Genomic DNA, 19,535 nt, shown 5'->3' with positions numbered 1-19,535 from the left:
AACGGGTATGCACCTTTGGATATATGTAATTGTTTTTTTAAATTAATATCGTAATGTTATGGCCATTTAATGAAGATATTCTAAAAGAAGACACCATAAATACAAAAATTTAATGAAAATAGTGAAATAGGGTTAGCTACATGCTAGAGAATTTCGAACGTTTTTGTGATAAATCACATTATAGAGCTTGTTTTTATCGTCCCAGATTTATAATAAATTATCATAAGAATAAGTCAAAATATAAAAAATAAATTTTGTTAAATTATTTATAACAATATAAAGTAAATGTATGCTCGTTAATATCTTAAATCATATGAATTTTATGCTTAATGTTACTTTAGTATTCGATTACGAAAATTTCTTGTCAGAATTCCTATATCTAAAAATGCATCACCTAAGTCATCAAAACTTTAGACTCATTCGAGTCATTGCGTACACAATTATTTACAAAACAGAACATAGTGAGACAAAAGTAGTTAATATTTTTAAGTGAAAGCAAGTATAGAGTTTCAGACATGCCGGATCACTTAGGAAATGATATGAGGAAGGTGAATAAGGAAGAAACAGGAGATGAAGAACCTATTAAAGGTAAATGTAGTTTCCTATAGTACTTGTGACATTTTCTACATCATTTCAGGAGCCATAAAAGATAGATAGTTCATTAACCCTTATACTAGGGGGATTGTCAGTTTGTTAGCTTATGAACAACAATTATTCTCCATGGGTGAAAAAGTCGCCAGGCGACCCCGTGAAAAAGACAGCTGATCTCGTCCTTCGAGTTGACCCATTCTTTGATGAAGGGACCTTAGACTAGTAGATTACCCAGGTGGACACCAGAATGCAAGTATGTGTACCTTCTCCAGGTTCAGAAAATGTTAACCAAATTTGATTTACGTTTCTACCTAATGAATAGGTACCATAAGGTTTAATAAAGTAATCTAGTAGCAGCTGAAGCAAGGATAGCCCCAGGCTCTCCAACAAACACAAACACAAACATACTCGCCGTTTTTAGAAATAGCGACAGGGCTACAAACCACTATGCGCACTCTGACCAAAGCTGAAGAGTCCCAGGGCATGATACTGTCCACCCTAATGCAAGAAAAACACAGGAACTGGCCACCACTTTAGGTCCAGCCGGTGTTCCCTTGGGCATCTATTGTCCAAACCAATTAGAGTCCATCCTAATGGGGAACATACAGGGCCTCTATCTTAAAAGCAATAGAAGTAAAGTTTCCTTTCTGTGGGAACTAACAGTAGAAGAGGACCCCATGTTCATTGCCCTAACGGAGACTCACCTGGCAAATGACGTGAAAGGCTGATATAGAAATAACAGTATTTTTTTTGGTTTTGACCATGAGTGCAATATAGCAATAGAAAATTAATTATTAATTTTTTAAATTAAAATGTATCAACATAATATGCGATTTTGTGGGCTGAAATGAAAATAGAAAATACCTTGCTACAAGCAAATATGCTAATGAATGAAGTTGGTAGCATAGGATCAGGACGCCATCTTGTCTGTTAATTGACGGCTTCAGTACTTCCGACAGTACCTCGCCAGGTGCATTTTCTTGAAGGAATGTTATGGAGCAGAGATACATGCATTCCTTCAAGCTGCAAGAACTTTGTATACCCCACAAGCTGAGAGAGTGGTTGAAAAGCCCACCAATGTCTCTCACGAAGACGATAACGAGGATGAGCCGGATGACATTTAATTTGCAGGCAATGATTTATTAAATACAGGTTATGTTAATTTAGTTTAGGTTAGAAGAATTTATCATCCTCTCATTTCTTCAACGTCGGTATCTATCATAACAAACATGGTGTACCATTCGTCCGACACGACTTTGTTACTTACGAAATCTGTTTTAGCACCTTTTTTGTTTTTTATTTCTGCTCACAAAATTGCATATTACGTTGATACATTATAATTTACAAAATTAATAATTAATTTTCTATTGCTATATTGCGCCCATGGTCGAAACTAAAAATTTACCAAAATAACCAACTATACCCCATTTAGAGCTGATAGAGAAAAGAGAAGCCATGGTGGTGCAATGATCTATATCAGAAATGATCTAGCTGCACATTCCAAGACTGTTATCCCACTCACACAGGATAATAGAACTCATCATCCTACATATAACAAAAACAAACCTAATCATAGTGAATTGTTACCACCCACCCCAGTGTAGCCTAGAAAGCTTCACAAATGCTATGAACAGATTGAATGAAGTACTGGAGTCAACCTCACTTGCCATGACAGATATTATAATATATGGTGACTTCAACTTCCCTTTTATATACTGGCCTGATGGCAGATCCTGTGGGGGCACTGTAGAAGTCCAAGCCCAAGCCAAACTCCTTCTAGAAACTGCTGACAAACTGTTCCTAAACCAACATAATGGAGGAGACTAGACAGAGTAACATTCTCGACCTCTTCTTCACCAATAGTAATAATTCGGTCAGCAACTACAAGATTGAGAAAACAATCTTCTCTGACCATAACATAAATCTTGTTAATACAACTTATAGGAAAAGTAGGACACTGCAGGAACGCCCGACTCCACCAGATATGACCTCCTTTGCCAGCTTCAACTTTTCCAGTGAAAAGGTAGACTGGGAACAGATACAACGGGATCTTGGGAAGATAGACTGGAATCTGGTACTACAGGTACCTGATCTCGATACCAAACTAATCACACTATTGAGGACATTGCTGGAGATATGCACTGCCCATGTCCCACGGAAAAATAAGAGAAAGGATCACAGGTACACCATCCCACATGATAGAAAAAGCCTCATGAGAAAACATGCCAACCTCAATGATAAACTCAGTAAAAGTAGCAATGAGGCCCAAAAGCTCTCAATCATCTAAGAAATAGAGGACATCAAACAAAAAAACAAGCACTCACATGAGGAACAGAGGTGAGTTGAGGAAAACCATGCCATAGAAAATATAAAGCACAACCCGAAATTCTTCTGCAGCTGCTGCAAAAAATTCTTGAAAACCAAGTCACAGATTGGACCCCTTGTAACTGACCAAGGAACCATAACAGACGACCCACAAGAAACCTGCCAGATGCTGGCACACCAGTACAACAGTGTGTTTAGTATACCAAAGAAGCAGGCAGAAATCCTCGACCCCACAACATTTTTCAATCAAAAGACAATAAATCAAAACCAACTTACCAACTTTCATGTGACAGTAGAGGACATCATAAAGGCGATAAAGGAGCTAAGGATTAACTCACCCGCTGGACCAGGCAGCATTCCAGCGATCTTACTCCTAAAATGTAGCGAGGTCTTGGCATTCCCAATCCATATGTTGTGGCTATCCTCCCTAGACAAAGGTAAGATCCCAGCATTACTGAAACAAGCCATAATAAGCCAATATATAAAGGAGGAGACCGGACCTTGCCAAAGAACTATCAACCTGTTGCCCTCACGTCCCACATCGTCAAAGTGATCAAGAAATGCATAAGGGACAAACTGTTTACATACCTCAAAGAGAATAACCTTATAAAAAAGAACCAGCATGGTCTCAGAAAAGGTCGGTCCTGCCTCTCAAACCTACTGACACACTACGACTGACTGCTACAGAACCTGTCAGAAGGGAAGAATGTAGATGTAGTATTTCTAGACTTTGCAAAAGCCTTCGACAAGGTAGACCACAGAGTCCTCCTCCACAAGTCAAGGGACCTAAGAAGCTCAGGGAAGCTAGGAGTATGGCTTCACAACTTCCTGACAGACCGTACCCAAACAGTTGCAGTTGACGGCGTGAAGTCCAGCAAAACCAAGGTAGTAAGCAGAGTACCACAAGGCTCTGTCCTCGGCCCCCTCCTATTCCTAATTCATATGAACGACATTAATAAAGTGGACTCAACCCTCCTGTCTTGCCGATGATACCCACATCAGTTGAGCAGTGCTGGAAAGTGAAGATGTACACCATCTACAAAACGACCTCGACACAATTTATGCTTGGACTAATGATTGCAATATGCAGTTCAATGAAGAGAAGTTCGAGGCCTTGAGATACGGCACCAACCAAGACATTAAAGACAACACCGAACTGCACACAGAAAGGGGAATGAAAATCACACCCAAAGCTCACGTAAAATGTCTAGGCATTCATCTAGGTGATGACACCACTTTCCATCACCACATCATGTAGACCGTGAAAAGAGCATGGGGTATGGCCAGCTGGGTACTAAGGACTTTCTCCTCAAGAGAGGTACAAGTAATGCTTACTCTTTGGAAGGCACTTATTCAACCAATTCTGGACTACTGTAGCCAACTCTGGTCACCACATAAACAAGGAGACATCCAGAAGCTTGAGGCTGTCCAAAGGAGTTACACCAGGCACATCAGAGGATTGAAGGATCTCAACTATTGGGATCGCTTTGAAGCACTGGGTCTCTACTCCCTACAAAGGAGGAGAGAAAGGTACAGGGCCATCTATACATGGAAAATCCTAGAGGGCCTTGTTCCCGACCCCACGCCCTTAACAATCAAGCCATATCACAGCATAAGGCACGGACGCAAGTGTGAGAGACAAACTCTCCCACCAAGAGCCCCAGAGAGGCTTAAGACCTTACTGGCATCCAGCCTAGGTCATGAGGGTCCAAAGATATTCAACACCCTCCCAAAAGAAGTGAGAGAGAGAGAACCAAATGCTTGGTGGACAGCTTCAAGCATTTACTGGACAGGTTTCTATGGAAGGTGCCAGATGAGCCCTTAGTGCCAGACTACACCCGCCATCAGTAGGTTGTCATCAAACACAATAACAGACCAACTGGCCCTTGTGAGGAGGGACAGCAAGACTGGCAGCAGCAGTAGATCACTACAGCTGTGAGGACTGACCTTGGAACTTCTCCAAGTAAACCAAGTAAGTAATGGTCCATGAATCCCATCCATTCCACTTAGACCATGGAGATGTAGAAAAACAAAAGCTACCTAGTGTGGAAAGGGTTGCCTAAGAAAGGTTGAATCCTTTCCTAACTGAAGGCCAAAGGGACACCATACTGATTATCAACTAAACAGTTTGGCATTAGCAAGAATAAAATGGTGGGTAACAGGTCAAGTTGCCCTGTTGCCAATTTGTCCCACTCATGGTACCAGCGCGTCCCGGCAAAACATGTATTAACAATAGTATCTAAATATAATTGTTTGCTATTATTTTGTAGAGATCTAGACCTATACCACTGCAAACAATTAAATTCACAGGAGTTAAAGGCCCTGGGTTATTGGTGTTTTTCCTGTCATTCTTTTGGCACCAACTCTTTCCAAAATGACATATGAACAAAGACTGTCCAAATTAGAATTACCAACTCTGGAACAAAGAAGAGAAAGAGGAGACCTACTAACTATCTAAAGAATTATGTAGGGAATGGAAATCTTAGATAAGAATGATTTATTGAAATGGGACAATGGAAAAACAAGAGGACACAAAAAGAAACTAAAAAAAGATAATTACAGAAGAGATCTGAAAAAAAAAATAGCTTCCCACACAGAGTGATAGATACTTGGAACAAATTAAAGAAAGAAACAATGTGTGCAAACACTATTCAAGATTTTAAGAAAAAACTTGACTGGTCACCACGAGCATAGCTCCCTTCCCGTATAATGCAACTAGGTAAATACAATTTTTATCAAGACACCACTAAAGAGACTGCAGCATGCCTCTGAAGAGTCTCTGGAAGCACTGAAAGTGCCTGCCAACCAAAAAGCCATTTTTCTGCACAGTCAAACTTGGATCTCACTAATTACTGACCAAAATCGACCAAATCCAACCTAGGACAGTTTTTCCTCAAATGCATAATTTTATATAAAAGATTAGCATATGGTTGCATTGTTTGACCTATTTTCTGTAAAATGTGTGATTTTCATGTAATTTGCTCAAAGATAAGTTATGTTTTTATCCTCTGCAAAATTACTGACCATAGCTATAAATACCATCCGTCTCACTAATTACAGACCAAACCCAACCAAAGACGGTTTTGCTCAAATGTACAATTTTATATAAAAAATTAGCATATGGTTGCATTATTTGACCTATTTTCTTAATGTGTGATTTTCATGTAAAAGTGGTGTTAAGGAAGAGGGGAATGTCTGTTGAGTAAGGAAGGGAGAAGGTAAGAGATAGGGATGAGTGGAGAATGGGTGTACATAGATGATACTGTGATGCAAGGAAGGGAGGTTAGGAAGTGGTTATATATGAATGATATTTTGACACAGTCTGAAGGGATTTCTTCCAGTCTTCTCTTTTTCTGTATGATGGGAGATCACCTTATTAAGTGAAGTGGCCTTGATGTGGATGTGCTGTATCTTGCTGCATTGCTTCTGACCCTGGGCAGGGTACAGGGGTGACCTATCATCCATGAGGAGCTAAGATGACAGGGAGGAAAGGGTGGTGGATGGGAGTGGGTACCTGCTTTTTGACTTTGCTACCTCCATTTTAAGGGGGAACCCTTGATATATAGATAGTTTCCATAAAAAGATTTGTAAACACACTAAACCCCTCATTCTTTCTTTTCAGCACTAGATGAAGCTGATATATCATTGCTGAAAGCTTATGTAAGTAAATATTTGTTTGAAAGAAATAGCAAGTACAATGAAAGCATATTGAATGATAGATATAACATCCTTGTTACAAGTAGCTGCTTATTTTCTTATTTTGTTTAATTATTTATTTACTTTTTCAACTTGGCACTGTAATGGGAGATAGTAGTTTTATTTATTTATTTATTTATTTATTTTTATTTTTATTTTTTCTCTAATTGTTCTTCCTTTCTTTTCAGGGCCAAGGTCCATACAACAAGCCTATCAAGCAAGTGGAAGATGACATCCAGGCTACAGTGAAGCGTGTCAATGATCTCACTGGCATTAAAGAGTCAGACACTGGCTTGGCACCTCCAGCATTATGGGATTTGGCTGCAGATAAACAAACACTTCAAAATGAGCAACCACTACAGGTTTGTTTAGTGGCCATACTTTTGATTAGCTACATTTTGTTGTCATACTTCTAAGGAATGTGTCAATACTCCTGAAAAAAAAATATTTTCTATTATTTATTTTATTTATTTTCTTAACAGAAACACTGACTTTGAAATGAAATTTTAGTGTGCATTGAAATTTACCATGTAAAGACGAACACTCAGTGACATTAAAGTTCCTTCTTGTTGAATAGAATTGTCAGGCATTGAAATTAAACAGGACCAATGACCATTGCTGCCAGAGATAATCATCTTACCACCCATCTTAAAAATTTGTGAATATCCTCACTTCCATCTGGAAATGCAGCCCCAAGGGCCCAACATTTGATCTTTGGACCAGATCCAAGATTTCTATCAATCTCAACTGCATTTGCATATCACACAAGAAGAATTAATAGCCAGCAACTGCTTTCCTCATACTACTACTACTAAAAGCCAGTGGTTGATGACCATTAGAGAGATGATTCTCTCATAAATTATATTGCAGGACAACTATTGGCATGTACTCATCATTGGCTCATCACATTGGAAAGCATCTGGCAAACAAAATCCATAACACCTGTCACATAACATGGGATCACCCAGTAACACAGACATACAGATTCTGGGACACTACTAAAATGTGATGCATATCCCATTCCATCACTTCTGCCCAACCACACCAATATAAACAATTATGTGTACAGTACTCAGATATATCTGAGTTAATCTGGACCATAAAAGTATCCTTGGCCACTCAATAACATATATATGTGAATGAGAAGGCAGACTTTACTGTCACCATCACACAATATTCAGGACATGTTAAGCAACATAATAGATGACACATACATTGGTAGCATATATAAACATATTTGTGGTGGAAGGTAATTGGTTTCCTCCATTGATGCAGTGTCTTATTGACATCACATGCAACCCCTACTGCTACTAATATCATGATTGGTACTAATGTGTCATTCATTTCCAGGTTGCCAGATGCACAAAAATCATTAATGCTGATTCAGATAATCCCAAGTATATAATCAATGTAAAGCAGTTTGCCAAGTTTGTTGTAGACTTGGCAGATTCAGTTGCTCCTACTGACATTGAAGAAGGAATGCGTGTAGGGTAAGCTTTGTTTATGTTTCCTGTCTGGTAGTGTTGCTGTTTCAATTAATTATAAGCAAGGGTTTGAGAACTTTTTTCAAGTTTTGAAGTATAAGGTACTTTATAGAATACCAGATTCAGATAATTGCTAACAATTTTGGATTTTTGTGATGTATAAAGTTTGTTATGAACTGTGATGTACATTGTAGGTGCAAACTGTCATACCACTGTGGACCCCACACACTACCACCACCATCCTCCAACCTTTGAGAAAACCTTAGAGCCCTGGGTGCATTCTCTTTTGCCACAGAGTTCTTTGACATTACCTCTGTCTATAAGCTTCAGCTATTATTGTCCACTTTATTATTTGCATGAGAGGTACTGACAATCTGCACTTGTTACATCCTCTCACTCATCCTTCTTCCTTCTTCCTCCTCCTCTTAGCCAGTAACAGAAACCGATACTCTCTATAAAACAATGGGGTTATTATTATTGTTTTAATATTTTATTTATGACATTTACCTATTATATGGTATTTACCTATTATTTATGGTATTTACCTATATAAAATTTTGAAAGTAATAAAAAGATGTTTTGGAAAGAAATTAAAAGAGGAAGAGGAGGCGAATCAAGTAGAGAAGAAAAGGTAAAATGTGTAGATGGAGAGATGATAATGGAAGAAAAGGCAGTAAGGGGAAGATGGGCAGAGTATTTTAGGGAGTTGCTAAATGTGAAAGAGGATAGGGAGGGAAAGATAGTTGCAGTGGGAAGTGCTAAGAAAATGACCGTGATGAGTGAGGAAAATGGAGGAGAAATAAGGAAGGATGAGGTGAAGGCAGTTATTAAGATGATGAGTGCAGGTAAGGCACCTGGTTTGGATAGATGCCATGCAGAATGTCTAAAAAAAGTAGGTACAGTGATGGTGGACTGGCTGGTGAGGTTATTTAATGTTTGCTGGAGAGAGGGTAGAGTGCCAGAGGACTGGAGGAGTGCCTGTATAGTTCTGCTTTACAAGGGAAAAGGGGACAAGTGTGAATGTAGTAGTTTTAGAGAGATTAGCTTGTTAAGTGTAGTTAGGAAGGTTTACGAGAGGATCTTGATTGAGAGGATTAGGAGAGGAACAAAGGGAGTAATTGGCAAGGACTGGAGGAGTGCCTGTATAGTTCCACTTTACAAGGGAAAAGGGGACAAGTGTGAATGTAGTAGTTTCAGAGGGATTAGCTTGTTAAGTGTAGTTGGGAAGGCTTATGGGAGGATCTTGATCAAGAGGATTAGAAGAGGAACAGAGGGAGTAATTGGCGAGGAACAGTGTGGATTTAGGACAGGTAGAGGTTGCTTAGATCAGATTTTTGTGGTAAGACATGATAGAAAGCTATAGGAAGAGATTTTTGGGGGCTTTTATGGATCTGGAAAAGGCTTATGACAGGATAGACAGGAAGGCACAGAAGGAGGTTTTGCAGATATACGGGATAGGAGGAAAGTTTTTAGGAGCTGTCAAGAGTTTTTATGAGAGTAGTAGAGCATGTGTCAGGATTAGAAATGGAGAGAGTGAGTGGTTCGAGGTAAAGGTGGGACTTCTTCAGTGATGTGTTATGTCACCCTGGCTGTTCAACTTATACATGGATGGGGTGGTGCGAGAGGTAAATGCAAGGGTGGTCAGGGATTGGAGATGTTTAAAGAAAATGGAGAAAAGTGGGAGGTGAACCAGCTATTGTTTGCAGATGACACTGCTTGTAGCAGGATCAGAGGAGGGATTGAGGAAGTTGGTGACAGAGTTTGGGAGAGTGTGTGAAAGAAAAAAGTTGAAGATAAATGTGGGTAAAAGGTGATGAGATGTACAAGGGGTGAAAGTGGCAGCAGACTGGAAGTGAGCATTAAGGGAGAGCGACTGGAGGAAGTGGATAGTTTTAGATACTTGGGTGTGAATGTGGCAGGAAAGGGTGGAGTGGAGGTGGAGGTAGAATGTAGATTGAGAGAAGCGAGTAAATGCCTTGGTGGATTAAAAAGTGTAATGAGGAATAGACATTTGGGAATGGATGCTAAGAGGAGACTGTATGAAGGAGTGATTGTGCCAACAGCACTGTATGGGGCAGAAACATGGAACATAAGAGAGGAAGAGAGAAGGAGTTTGAATGTGTTTGAGATGAGGTGTCTGAAAAATATGGTGGGGGTTACTAGGCTAGATAGAGTGAGAAATGAGGAGGAGAACAGGGGTGGTAAGGGAGTTGGGAGTTAGGGTGGATGAAAGAGTATTAGGATGGTTTGGACACATGGAAAGAATGAGTGAAGACTAGTAAAAGAGGTATGGAAGGCAGATGTGGAGGGAGTGAACATGAGGGGCGACCTAGGATGAGATGGATGGATGGGGTGGAGGGGGCTTTGGGGAAGAGAGAAATGTCTGTTGAGGAAGGACAGGAGAGGACAGAAGACAGGGGTGAATGGAGAATGGTTGTATATGGATGATGTTTTGATGCATGAAGTGGAATGAGTGGGGGGATGAGGGGTGAGGTAGTATGTGTGAGAAAAAATTGACTCGGTCCAAAGGGATTTCTCCCCGTCTTCTCCTTTTCTGCATGAGGGGACAGAGAGAGGGGGTCACCGATTTAATGAAGCAGACTTGCTGTGGATGTGCTGTGTCTTGCAACGCTGCCTCTGACCCAGGGCAGTGGACAGGATGCAGGGATGACCCGTCATCCAGGAGGTGCCAAGATATGAGGGAAGGTAGAGGGTAGAGTGGAGTGGAGAGTATTAGGGATGGAATGGGTGGGAATGGTTTTTATGCCTTTTTCTTTTAGGCTACCTCCCTTGTAAGGGGGGAAAAGCCTTGGTATATGTATGTATTTACCTATTCTGTTATTTGCTTTTCAGAGTTGATCGTAATAAGTACCAGATTCACATTCCACTGCCACCCAAGATTGACCCCTCTGTTACTATGATGCAAGTGGAGGAGAAGCCTGATGTGACTTACTCAGATGTTGGAGGCTGTAAAGAACAAATAGACAAATTGCGGGAAGTAGTGGAAACTCCACTGTTACACGTGAGTCATAAGTCACTCCGGATACATTCATAAAGATGCATGTCTTTCATATCTATGAATTATTTAATTCTTTCATCATCTTTCCCCTTTAAGATTGGGCAAACTATATACACATCTGATGATTGTGACCCTCCACCCCCTACCCCCGACATTTGTTGGAGTTAGGGGACACAATAATTTCCCCCAGACCCATGTCATATACTAAGAAGTAACCACTTCCAAATAGACAAAGTGATTAAATGCAAACCCTATTCAAAACCAAATAACCTGCAGAAAAAAAAAATGAAATGCAGATATAAAACCTGTGAATGTTGGGGTTCAGGTATACAATGGATCTTCTCATGTGCTTCATAAATTGTATTATTATTGAGGAGTTACCATATGAAGAAGTAATGAGGGGTAAACTAACTCCAGCTTTCAGTCTCTTTGAAGGAGTTGTGCCTCACTGCATTGCTGTTGATCTATGTAATGTAGTGGGGAACATGATGACCCTTCATTTCCAAGATGCTTAGATGGGAGGAGTGATTCAATATGATTTGGGTATATGGCTTGAGACTGCTGTCCACTTTGTAATGGGAACTGTATTTCTTGTACCTCATGTGGAAAGGTAATAGTCAGCAACTGACACACACACTCACTCCCCTCATACTACTTTCAGCCATCACTCCCCATACAAAGGGTAAAAGGCCACTTGGTATGTAGGTAGAAAATGGATAATTTAATCGAGGTTTTCTTTTTCTAGCCTGAACGGTTCATTAACCTTGGAATTGAACCTCCCAAAGGAGTACTGCTCTTTGGACCTCCTGGCACTGGGAAGACCCTCTGTGCTCGTGCCGTAGCCAACCGCACGGATGCTTGCTTCATTCGTGTCATTGGATCAGAGCTTGTACAGAAGTATGTGGGTGAGGTGAGTTTGGACTTGGAGAATGTATTGAAAGGATTTAAAATCCTATTGTCAGATTTTCTCTCTTTCTCTCTTCACTCTTTCTCTCTTCCCTCTCTTCTTTGTCTATCTCTCTCTATCACTATCTCTTTCTATAGGGCAGTAGTATTTTTTCAGTATTTGTAGTTCTAATGAAAATCAGTGCAATGAATCAACACTCTCAAGGTGACAGTAAACCTTTTGACCAACTTATGGTTGGTGATGTATAATTTCACTCAACTGAGAGGGAAGACCTCAACCAGATGATGAACTTTGTTGCAACCCATGTTGAATTAGGTATCCATCAATCAATCTGTGGCCCCTGGTCTTTAATGAATAAAATCACAAGTGCCACATGGTGCCTTGTTCAACAAAGTTTGTAGAATGTGCCTCACTTCCTCCAGTCTCTCCCTTAATACCCCATTCCAGTTTGCTGCCATCCTCTCCCATGTACATCTCATCACCTTACTTTTACTTACATACCTATACCAATGGTTTCATCCCCCTTACAGGGGAAGTAGCCAAAGTCAAAGACATAAATCCACTCCCACCCATTTCATCCCCACCCACTCCACTCCCATTCACCACCCCTCACTCCCCCTTTTCTTGGCTCCTGGGTGACAGATCATCCCTGCATCTTGCCCACTGCCCTGGGTCAGAAGCAATGTAGCAAGACACAAAACATCCATAGCAAGGCTGCTTCATTTAATCAGCAACCCCCCCCTCTCTGTCCCCTCTTGCAGAAAAAGAGAAGACGGGGAGAAATCCCTTCGGGCTGCATCAAAATATCATTCACACATACTCCCTCACCACCACCACCCCATCCCCACCCACTCCCATGTATCACAGCATCATCCATACACAACCATTCAGCATTCACTCCTACTTTCTGTCTTTTCCTTTCCTTCCTCAACAAACATTCCCCTCTTTCCTAGTGCCCCCATTTACCCCATCCATCCATCTCTTTCTTGGTCACCCACCCCCTCATGTTTACTCCATCCACCTCTAATTTCCACATCTCTTTTACTAATCTTTCTTTACTCATCTTTCCATGTGTCTAAACCATCCCAATACTCTTTCATCAACCTTATCTCCCAACTCCCTTTTCACCCCGGCTCTTCTCACCTCGTTTCTCACTCTATCCAGCCTAGTAACCCCCATCATACTTCTCAGGCATTTAATTTCAAACACATTTAAACTTCCTCACTTATGTTCCATGTTTCTCCCCCATGCAGTGCTATCTGCACAATCACTCCATACAATCTCCTTTCAGCTTCTATTCCCAAATGTCTATTTCTCATAACACTTTTTAATCCCCCAAGGCATTTATTTGCTTTTCTCAATCCACATTCCACCTCCACTCTTCCCCCTCCCACCACATTCACACCCAAACATCCAAAGCTATCTACCTCCTCCAGTCTCTTTCCCCCAACACCACCTCCAACCTGCCACCATACTTTCCCTCTGCATACCCCACCACCTCACTTTCACCCACATTTATCTTCAACTTCCTTCTTTCACATACCTTCCCAAATTCTGTCATTAACTTCCTTAATCCCTCCTCTCAAACTGCTACAACCACAGTGTTGTCAGCAAACAACAACTAGCTCTCCCATTTTTTCCTATTTTCTCAAACCATCTCCAATCCCCACCCCATTACCCTTGCATTTACCTCTCACATCGCCCCATCTATGTATAAATTGAACATATCCTTGGTAAAGTCCAATCTTTACCTCAAACCACTCACTCTATCCATTTCTAATTCTTAAACAGGCTCTACTACTCTCATGAAAACTCTTGACTGCTCTTAACAGCTTTCCTTTTATTCCATATATCTGCAATACCTTAAACAGTGCCTTCCGGTCTACTCTGTCATAAATCTTTTCCTAATCCATAAAGACCCAAAAATCATCCTTACCTTTTCCTAAAGATTTTTCACATGTCTGCCTTATCACAAAAATCTGATCCATGCAACCCCTGCCTGTCCTTAACCCACACTGTTTCTCACCAATTACTCCCTCTGTTTCTCTTCTAATTGTATCAATCAAAGCCCTCCCATTAGCCTTCTCAACTATACTCAACAAACCAATTCCCCTGAAACTACTACACTCACACTTGTTCCCTTTTCCCTTGTAAAGCAGAACTATACAGGCACTCCTCCAGACCTCCTGCATTCTACCCTCTTTTAGACAAACATTAAACAACCTCACCAGCCAGTCCACCATCACTGTACCTCCCTTTTTTAGACACTCCACATGACACCCATCTAACCCAGGTGCCTTACCTGTTCTCATAATTTTGATAACTGCTCTCACTAAATCTTTTCTAAATAATAATGAATAAATACATATGTATGTATTTATTTTATTATTATTATTATTATCATATATATATGTATTCTTTTCTTTTGTTTATTTTTTATTTATTTATTTTTTTTTTCTTTCTTTTCCCCTAGGGAGCACGAATGGTACGTGAACTGTTTGAGATGGCCAGAACAAAGAAGGCTTGTTTGATATTCTTTGATGAAATTGATGCTATTGGCGGAGCACGATTTGATGACGGTGCTGGTGGGGACAATGAAGTACAGAGAACTATGTTAGAACTAATTAACCAGCTGGATGGCTTTGACCCAAGAGGAAATATCAAGGTGAGTTTTTCCCATTTTTCTCATACCTTTGAAAGAATACTGTTTAGATTGATCAAATGTAAACAGAGTATGGTTCAAGTTAAAAGCTCTTCAACTCCTTCACTCTGACAATTTATTCTTCAGAATATATTCATAAGCAGAAAAAAGTCCATGGTGGCAGTGGGGAGGATAAGAATGACACCAACATGTTCTGTGGGTATGAAAAAAGGTGGTTAAATGGGACAGAACAAAGGCAACAGGCAATAACTTTTTTCTGTGTTTATCCCCCATGAAGATAGTCTTCTAAAAATATTTAATTGTAACAGGTTCTTATGGCAACGAACCGTCCTGATACCCTAGATCCAGCTTTGATGAGGCCTGGAAGATTAGACAGAAAAGTGGAATTCGGACTTCCAGATCTGGAGGGCCGAAGCCACATTTTTAAGATCCATGCAAAATCTATGTCTGTTGAACGTGATATTCGATTTGACCTTCTTGCTAGGTTGTGCCCCAATAGCACAGGTAAGTGGAGTAGAAAGTTTATGTTGATACAAAAAAAATAGGATATTTGCTGTGTAGTGGAATTTGGTTTATAGGAATTACAGTATACATTGCTTGATGGTTAAAGAACATTGAGAAAAATGGGAGATAAGCCAGTTGTTGTTTGCTGATGACAGTGTGCTTGTAGCAGGATCAGAGGAGAGATTAAGGTAGTGATGGGGTATGGGAAGGTGTGCGAAAAGAGGAAGTTGAAGGTAAATGTAGGTAAAAGGTGATGAGATGTACAAGGGGAAAGGATGGCAGAAAATTGAGAATGTTAACCACTTCAGTACAAGTCAAATTCACATGTGCAGCATTGGCTGCCAGATGTATGATGTATCACATAACTCGCATTATAAAATATAAAGATACTGCTGTATTACTCCTCTTTTACTCTTGAGTAATAATAAACAGCCCCATCTGGGGTATTGGCTGTGTGTTATTGTGGTGTTAAAAGATGCTAAGTAGAATGCAGCTGCTCTAGGGTCTATATGGGGTGCCCCTATGGACCAGAGTCATGCATCATTTTGTCTGTGGTAAAGGAAATCTCTATTCACAGAGAAATGATGATACTTTATTATACTGCAACTGTCCCTCTGTTATGGTGTCCCCCCATTCTCGTTACTGTCCTGTACCATTACTCTAAATATTCATTTTCTCGTTTCACCTAACCCTGTGGTCGGGTATAAGAATACTGCCACCAAGTCTTTCCAATTGAGTCATATTAGGCGACAAAAATCAAATGGGGATAGGACTAGGCATCCTTCTCCCTGTAGCCCAAAAGGGGACATTCCTTAAATATAATATATATATATATATATATATATATATATATATATATAATAGTAATAATAACAATAACAAAAGCTTAACCCCTTCCATACAGTGCCGCACACGTAGGCGTCATGAGGAGCAAGTGGATTCGCGACGCTGCCATATCGGCGTCTTGATTATATTTATTGTAGTCGCCCCTGTGTTTTTACATTCTTCCAAATGTGCCCTGAATCCCATTCTCTGTGGTTTTCAAAATTCGCGGGTGAAAGAGAGAACGATCGATATAAGCAGTGACTATATTTTATGATGCGAGTATTATTACGACACGTCGTACGGCTGGCATTGGCTGCTGCCCGCGAGATTTAAGTCCGGAGTGAAGTGGTTAAGAGGGTCTGAGAGGAGTTTCCCAACCAGTACCTTAATGTTTGAGTCTTTTAATGTATGTGGATGTGGTACAGATGAGAATAAAAGGGAAGAGATGGCAGTATGTTTGTGAGAAGAAAGATAAATGTGTTGGCTTTGAGTGTAACTAAGCTGAAAGAGAGGGCAAGTGTGAGTTTGGGAGTGTAGTTGGAAGAACATAAGGAGTGAAGAGAAGACAAGGGAGAGAAGGGGTGGCTATACCAGTAAGGGAAGAGATAGGTAAATGTGTAGTGGAGTGGGAGTTTCTTCAAGGTTACTGTGGATGAAGGTGAAACTGGGAAGGGAGATGTGGGTTTTTGTAAGTGCATATGGGCCTGGTAGTGAGAAGAGTGTAGAAGAAAGGACGGCTTTTTGAATAGATTTAAACGAGTGCATAGAGGGTTTAGGGAGAAATGTCAATGTAGTGGTATTGGGAGACCTTAATACTAGGGTAGGAAACGAACCTATAGACGGAGTGGTTGGTAAGTGTGGAGTTCCAGGAAAAAATTGTAGTGGAGAGTTGATGGTGTTGTGTCTAGAGAGTTGATGATAGCAAATACAATATTTAAGAAGAAAGTCAAGCATAAGTACACATGGGAGAGGGTGGTGGATGGAAGGGTCGTAGATATAGCATTAATGGACTATATAGTGGTAACCAGGAGTATAGTAGGAAGAGTTAAGGATGTACATGTTCTAAGGGGAGAGAGTGGGGGAATATCAGATCATTTTTTGGTGGAAGGTAAATTGAGAGTGGAGGATAGATGGAGAAAGAGGAAAAGGACAGAAGGTAGGGAGGTGGTTAAAGTAAACTGCTTAAATGAAGAGGAGAAGGAGTACAAGAAGAAGCTGAGAGAGGAGTGGGGAGTGAAGGATAGAGTAGAACTAGGAGTGGAGGTGGAATGGGGATGGTTCAAGGAGGGAGTCACAAGGTGTGCAAAAATGGTGTGTGGAACAAGGAGGATGGAAGGAAATAGAAGGAAGGGTAGTGAGTGGTGGGATGATGAAGCAAAATGAAGCAAAGAAGTTTGTAGAGAAGAAGCAAGCTTTCACAGATTGGTTACAAAATAGGACAAGAGGTACAAAGAAAAGTGAAGAGAAGTAAAGCATAAGATAAAGGAGGCAAAGAGGAGAGCAGATGTGAAATGGGGTAAGAGTATAACAGAAAATTTTGCAAGTAATAAAAAAATTGGGTCACATGAATTGTCACCCCAGTATGCCAAATATCAACAGTGGAATAAAGATCATGCTAGGTTAAGTTAGGTTTGGTTAGGTTAGGTTGAATGAGTGTTATGCTTATTGTTGTCACCTTGTACAACCAAAGAATCGTAAACACAGGATGGCCCACATGAAGAATTGTCACCCTGTTGAAGACTGGGGTGACAATTCTTCATGTGACCCAAAAAAAAAATTGGAAATAAATTATGAGAGGAAGAGGAGGCAAATCAAGTAGAGAAAAAAAGGTAAAAGGTGCAGATGGAGAGTTGATAATGGAAGAAAAGGTAGTGAGAGGAAGATGGTCAGAGTATTTTAGGGAGTTGCTAAATGTGAAGGAGGATAGGGAGGGAAAGGTAGTTGCAGTGGGAAGTGCTAAGAAAATGACAGTGATGAGTGAGGAAAATGGAGAAGTAAGGAAAGATAAGGTGAAGTTGGTTGTTAAGATGATGAGAGCAGGTAAGGCACCTGGGTTGGATGGGTGTCATGCAAAATGTCTATAAAAAGGAGGTACAGTGATGGTGGACTAGCTGGTGAGGTTCTTTAATGTTTGTCTAAAGAGGATAGAGTGCCAGAGGATTGGAGGAGTGCTGTTTTCCAGTACATTGGTCCTGACTCAGGTCAGTGGGCAGGATACAGGGATGACCCATCATCCATGAGGAGCTGAGATGAGAGGGGGAAAGGGTGATGGGTAGGAGTGGGTATATGCCTTTTGACTTACCTACCTCCCATGTAAGGGGGAAAAAGCCTTTGGTTTATAGATAGATAGCTCAAAGATATGTACCATTCATCTGCGTCAGAAATTATTTTGAGGGGATGAGGAAAGGAAGTTTGCCATGTGATGAAACATTGAAAGTAAACCAGCTGCAGCTGTCATGTTGTACTATGGAAGCACTTTGTCCCATTATTGTGCTCAACCCTAACAGTGTGGCAGGGAACAGGGATGACCTTTCATCCAGTAAGGACTGAGACAAGAGGGATGTTAAATGGGTTTTCATGTGCATGAAGTAGGTGTGTGCTTTTGATTCAGGTGCTTCCACCACCCTGTAAGGGGAAAAGGGCCTTCAGTATGTATGTATGTATGTTAATGTATTATAGTAATATTTGAGAAATCTGTTAATCAATGATCATATTTCATTTGCCAACAGGTGCAGAAATTCGTTCAGTATGTACAGAAGCAGGAATGTATGCAATTCGTGCACGAAGAAAGGTGGCCACTGAGAAAGATTTCTTAGATGCTGTTAATAAGGTCATCAAGTCATATGCCAAGTTCTCAGCAACTCCACGATATATGACATATAATTAAAATATTCTCAGAAACCTCCATTATTTCAAAGTTGGTGGATAGCCCCATGACCTGGTATATGGTGAAAACATGTTGATATTTTTTATTTGTGTACCAGTATATTATTGGACTTAAAAAAGATTTTGCAATATGCTTGACTGAGAAATAGAAGGCTACACACAGTATGCTAATAACTTTTGTATTTATAACTGGAGAAACATAACTTGATAAATTATGAGCAGGAGGTTCTTGTAAAATTTTGGTTTTTAATAAAGCAAATACTGGATGTTTCATTATTTCTTACCCATACACTCATTACTTATAGTGAGGGACCAGTGACTGGTAATAATAGTCACTGTAGGATGGATAAAAGGTAATTGTTTCCCAAACACCCGTCTTCAGGTCCTGTCACCCACTTTACTACACCTGGAGCTGCAGTCCTCAGAAGTTACCACATGGTCTCCAGGCTAGCCTGAAGATCTCTACCAATGTTCAGTCTTCTCACACCATTATTTCTTGTATGGAGAAATGACTGCCTCTCCTCCCCCTTTTTCTTATTACTACCACTACTATTGGATAGTCTGTTTCTTCCCTGTAATATCTGTGAAAGACCTGAAGATCACTAACTACTGAGAGGCTGAAAATAAATTTCTTCT

General features: G+C 40.4%; 1 protein-coding gene across 1 annotated transcript; it reads left to right on the top strand.

The window, feature by feature from the left end:
* The first annotated feature begins 383 nt into the window (after positions 1-383).
* On the top strand, positions 384-19,166 carry Rpt1 (26S proteasome regulatory subunit Rpt1). Its single transcript, XM_076184026.1, has 9 exons — positions 384-588; positions 6,539-6,576; positions 6,801-6,974; positions 7,963-8,102; positions 10,950-11,118; positions 11,861-12,025; positions 14,496-14,687; positions 14,993-15,188; positions 18,743-19,166. Exons 1-9 carry the CDS (start codon positions 516-518, stop codon positions 18,898-18,900), a joined length of 1,305 nt encoding a protein of 434 aa, XP_076040141.1. The 5' UTR covers positions 384-515; the 3' UTR covers positions 18,901-19,166.
* The last annotated feature ends 369 nt before the right edge of the window (positions 19,167-19,535 follow it).

The sequence above is a fragment of the Oratosquilla oratoria genome, chromosome 4 (genome assembly GCF_046742065.1).
Source record: "Oratosquilla oratoria isolate Oo_2021 chromosome 4, ASM4674206v1, whole genome shotgun sequence".
Classification (NCBI taxonomy): domain Eukaryota; kingdom Metazoa; phylum Arthropoda; class Malacostraca; order Stomatopoda; family Squillidae; genus Oratosquilla; species Oratosquilla oratoria.
This window is presented reverse-complemented; position numbering and strand designations above follow the sequence as displayed.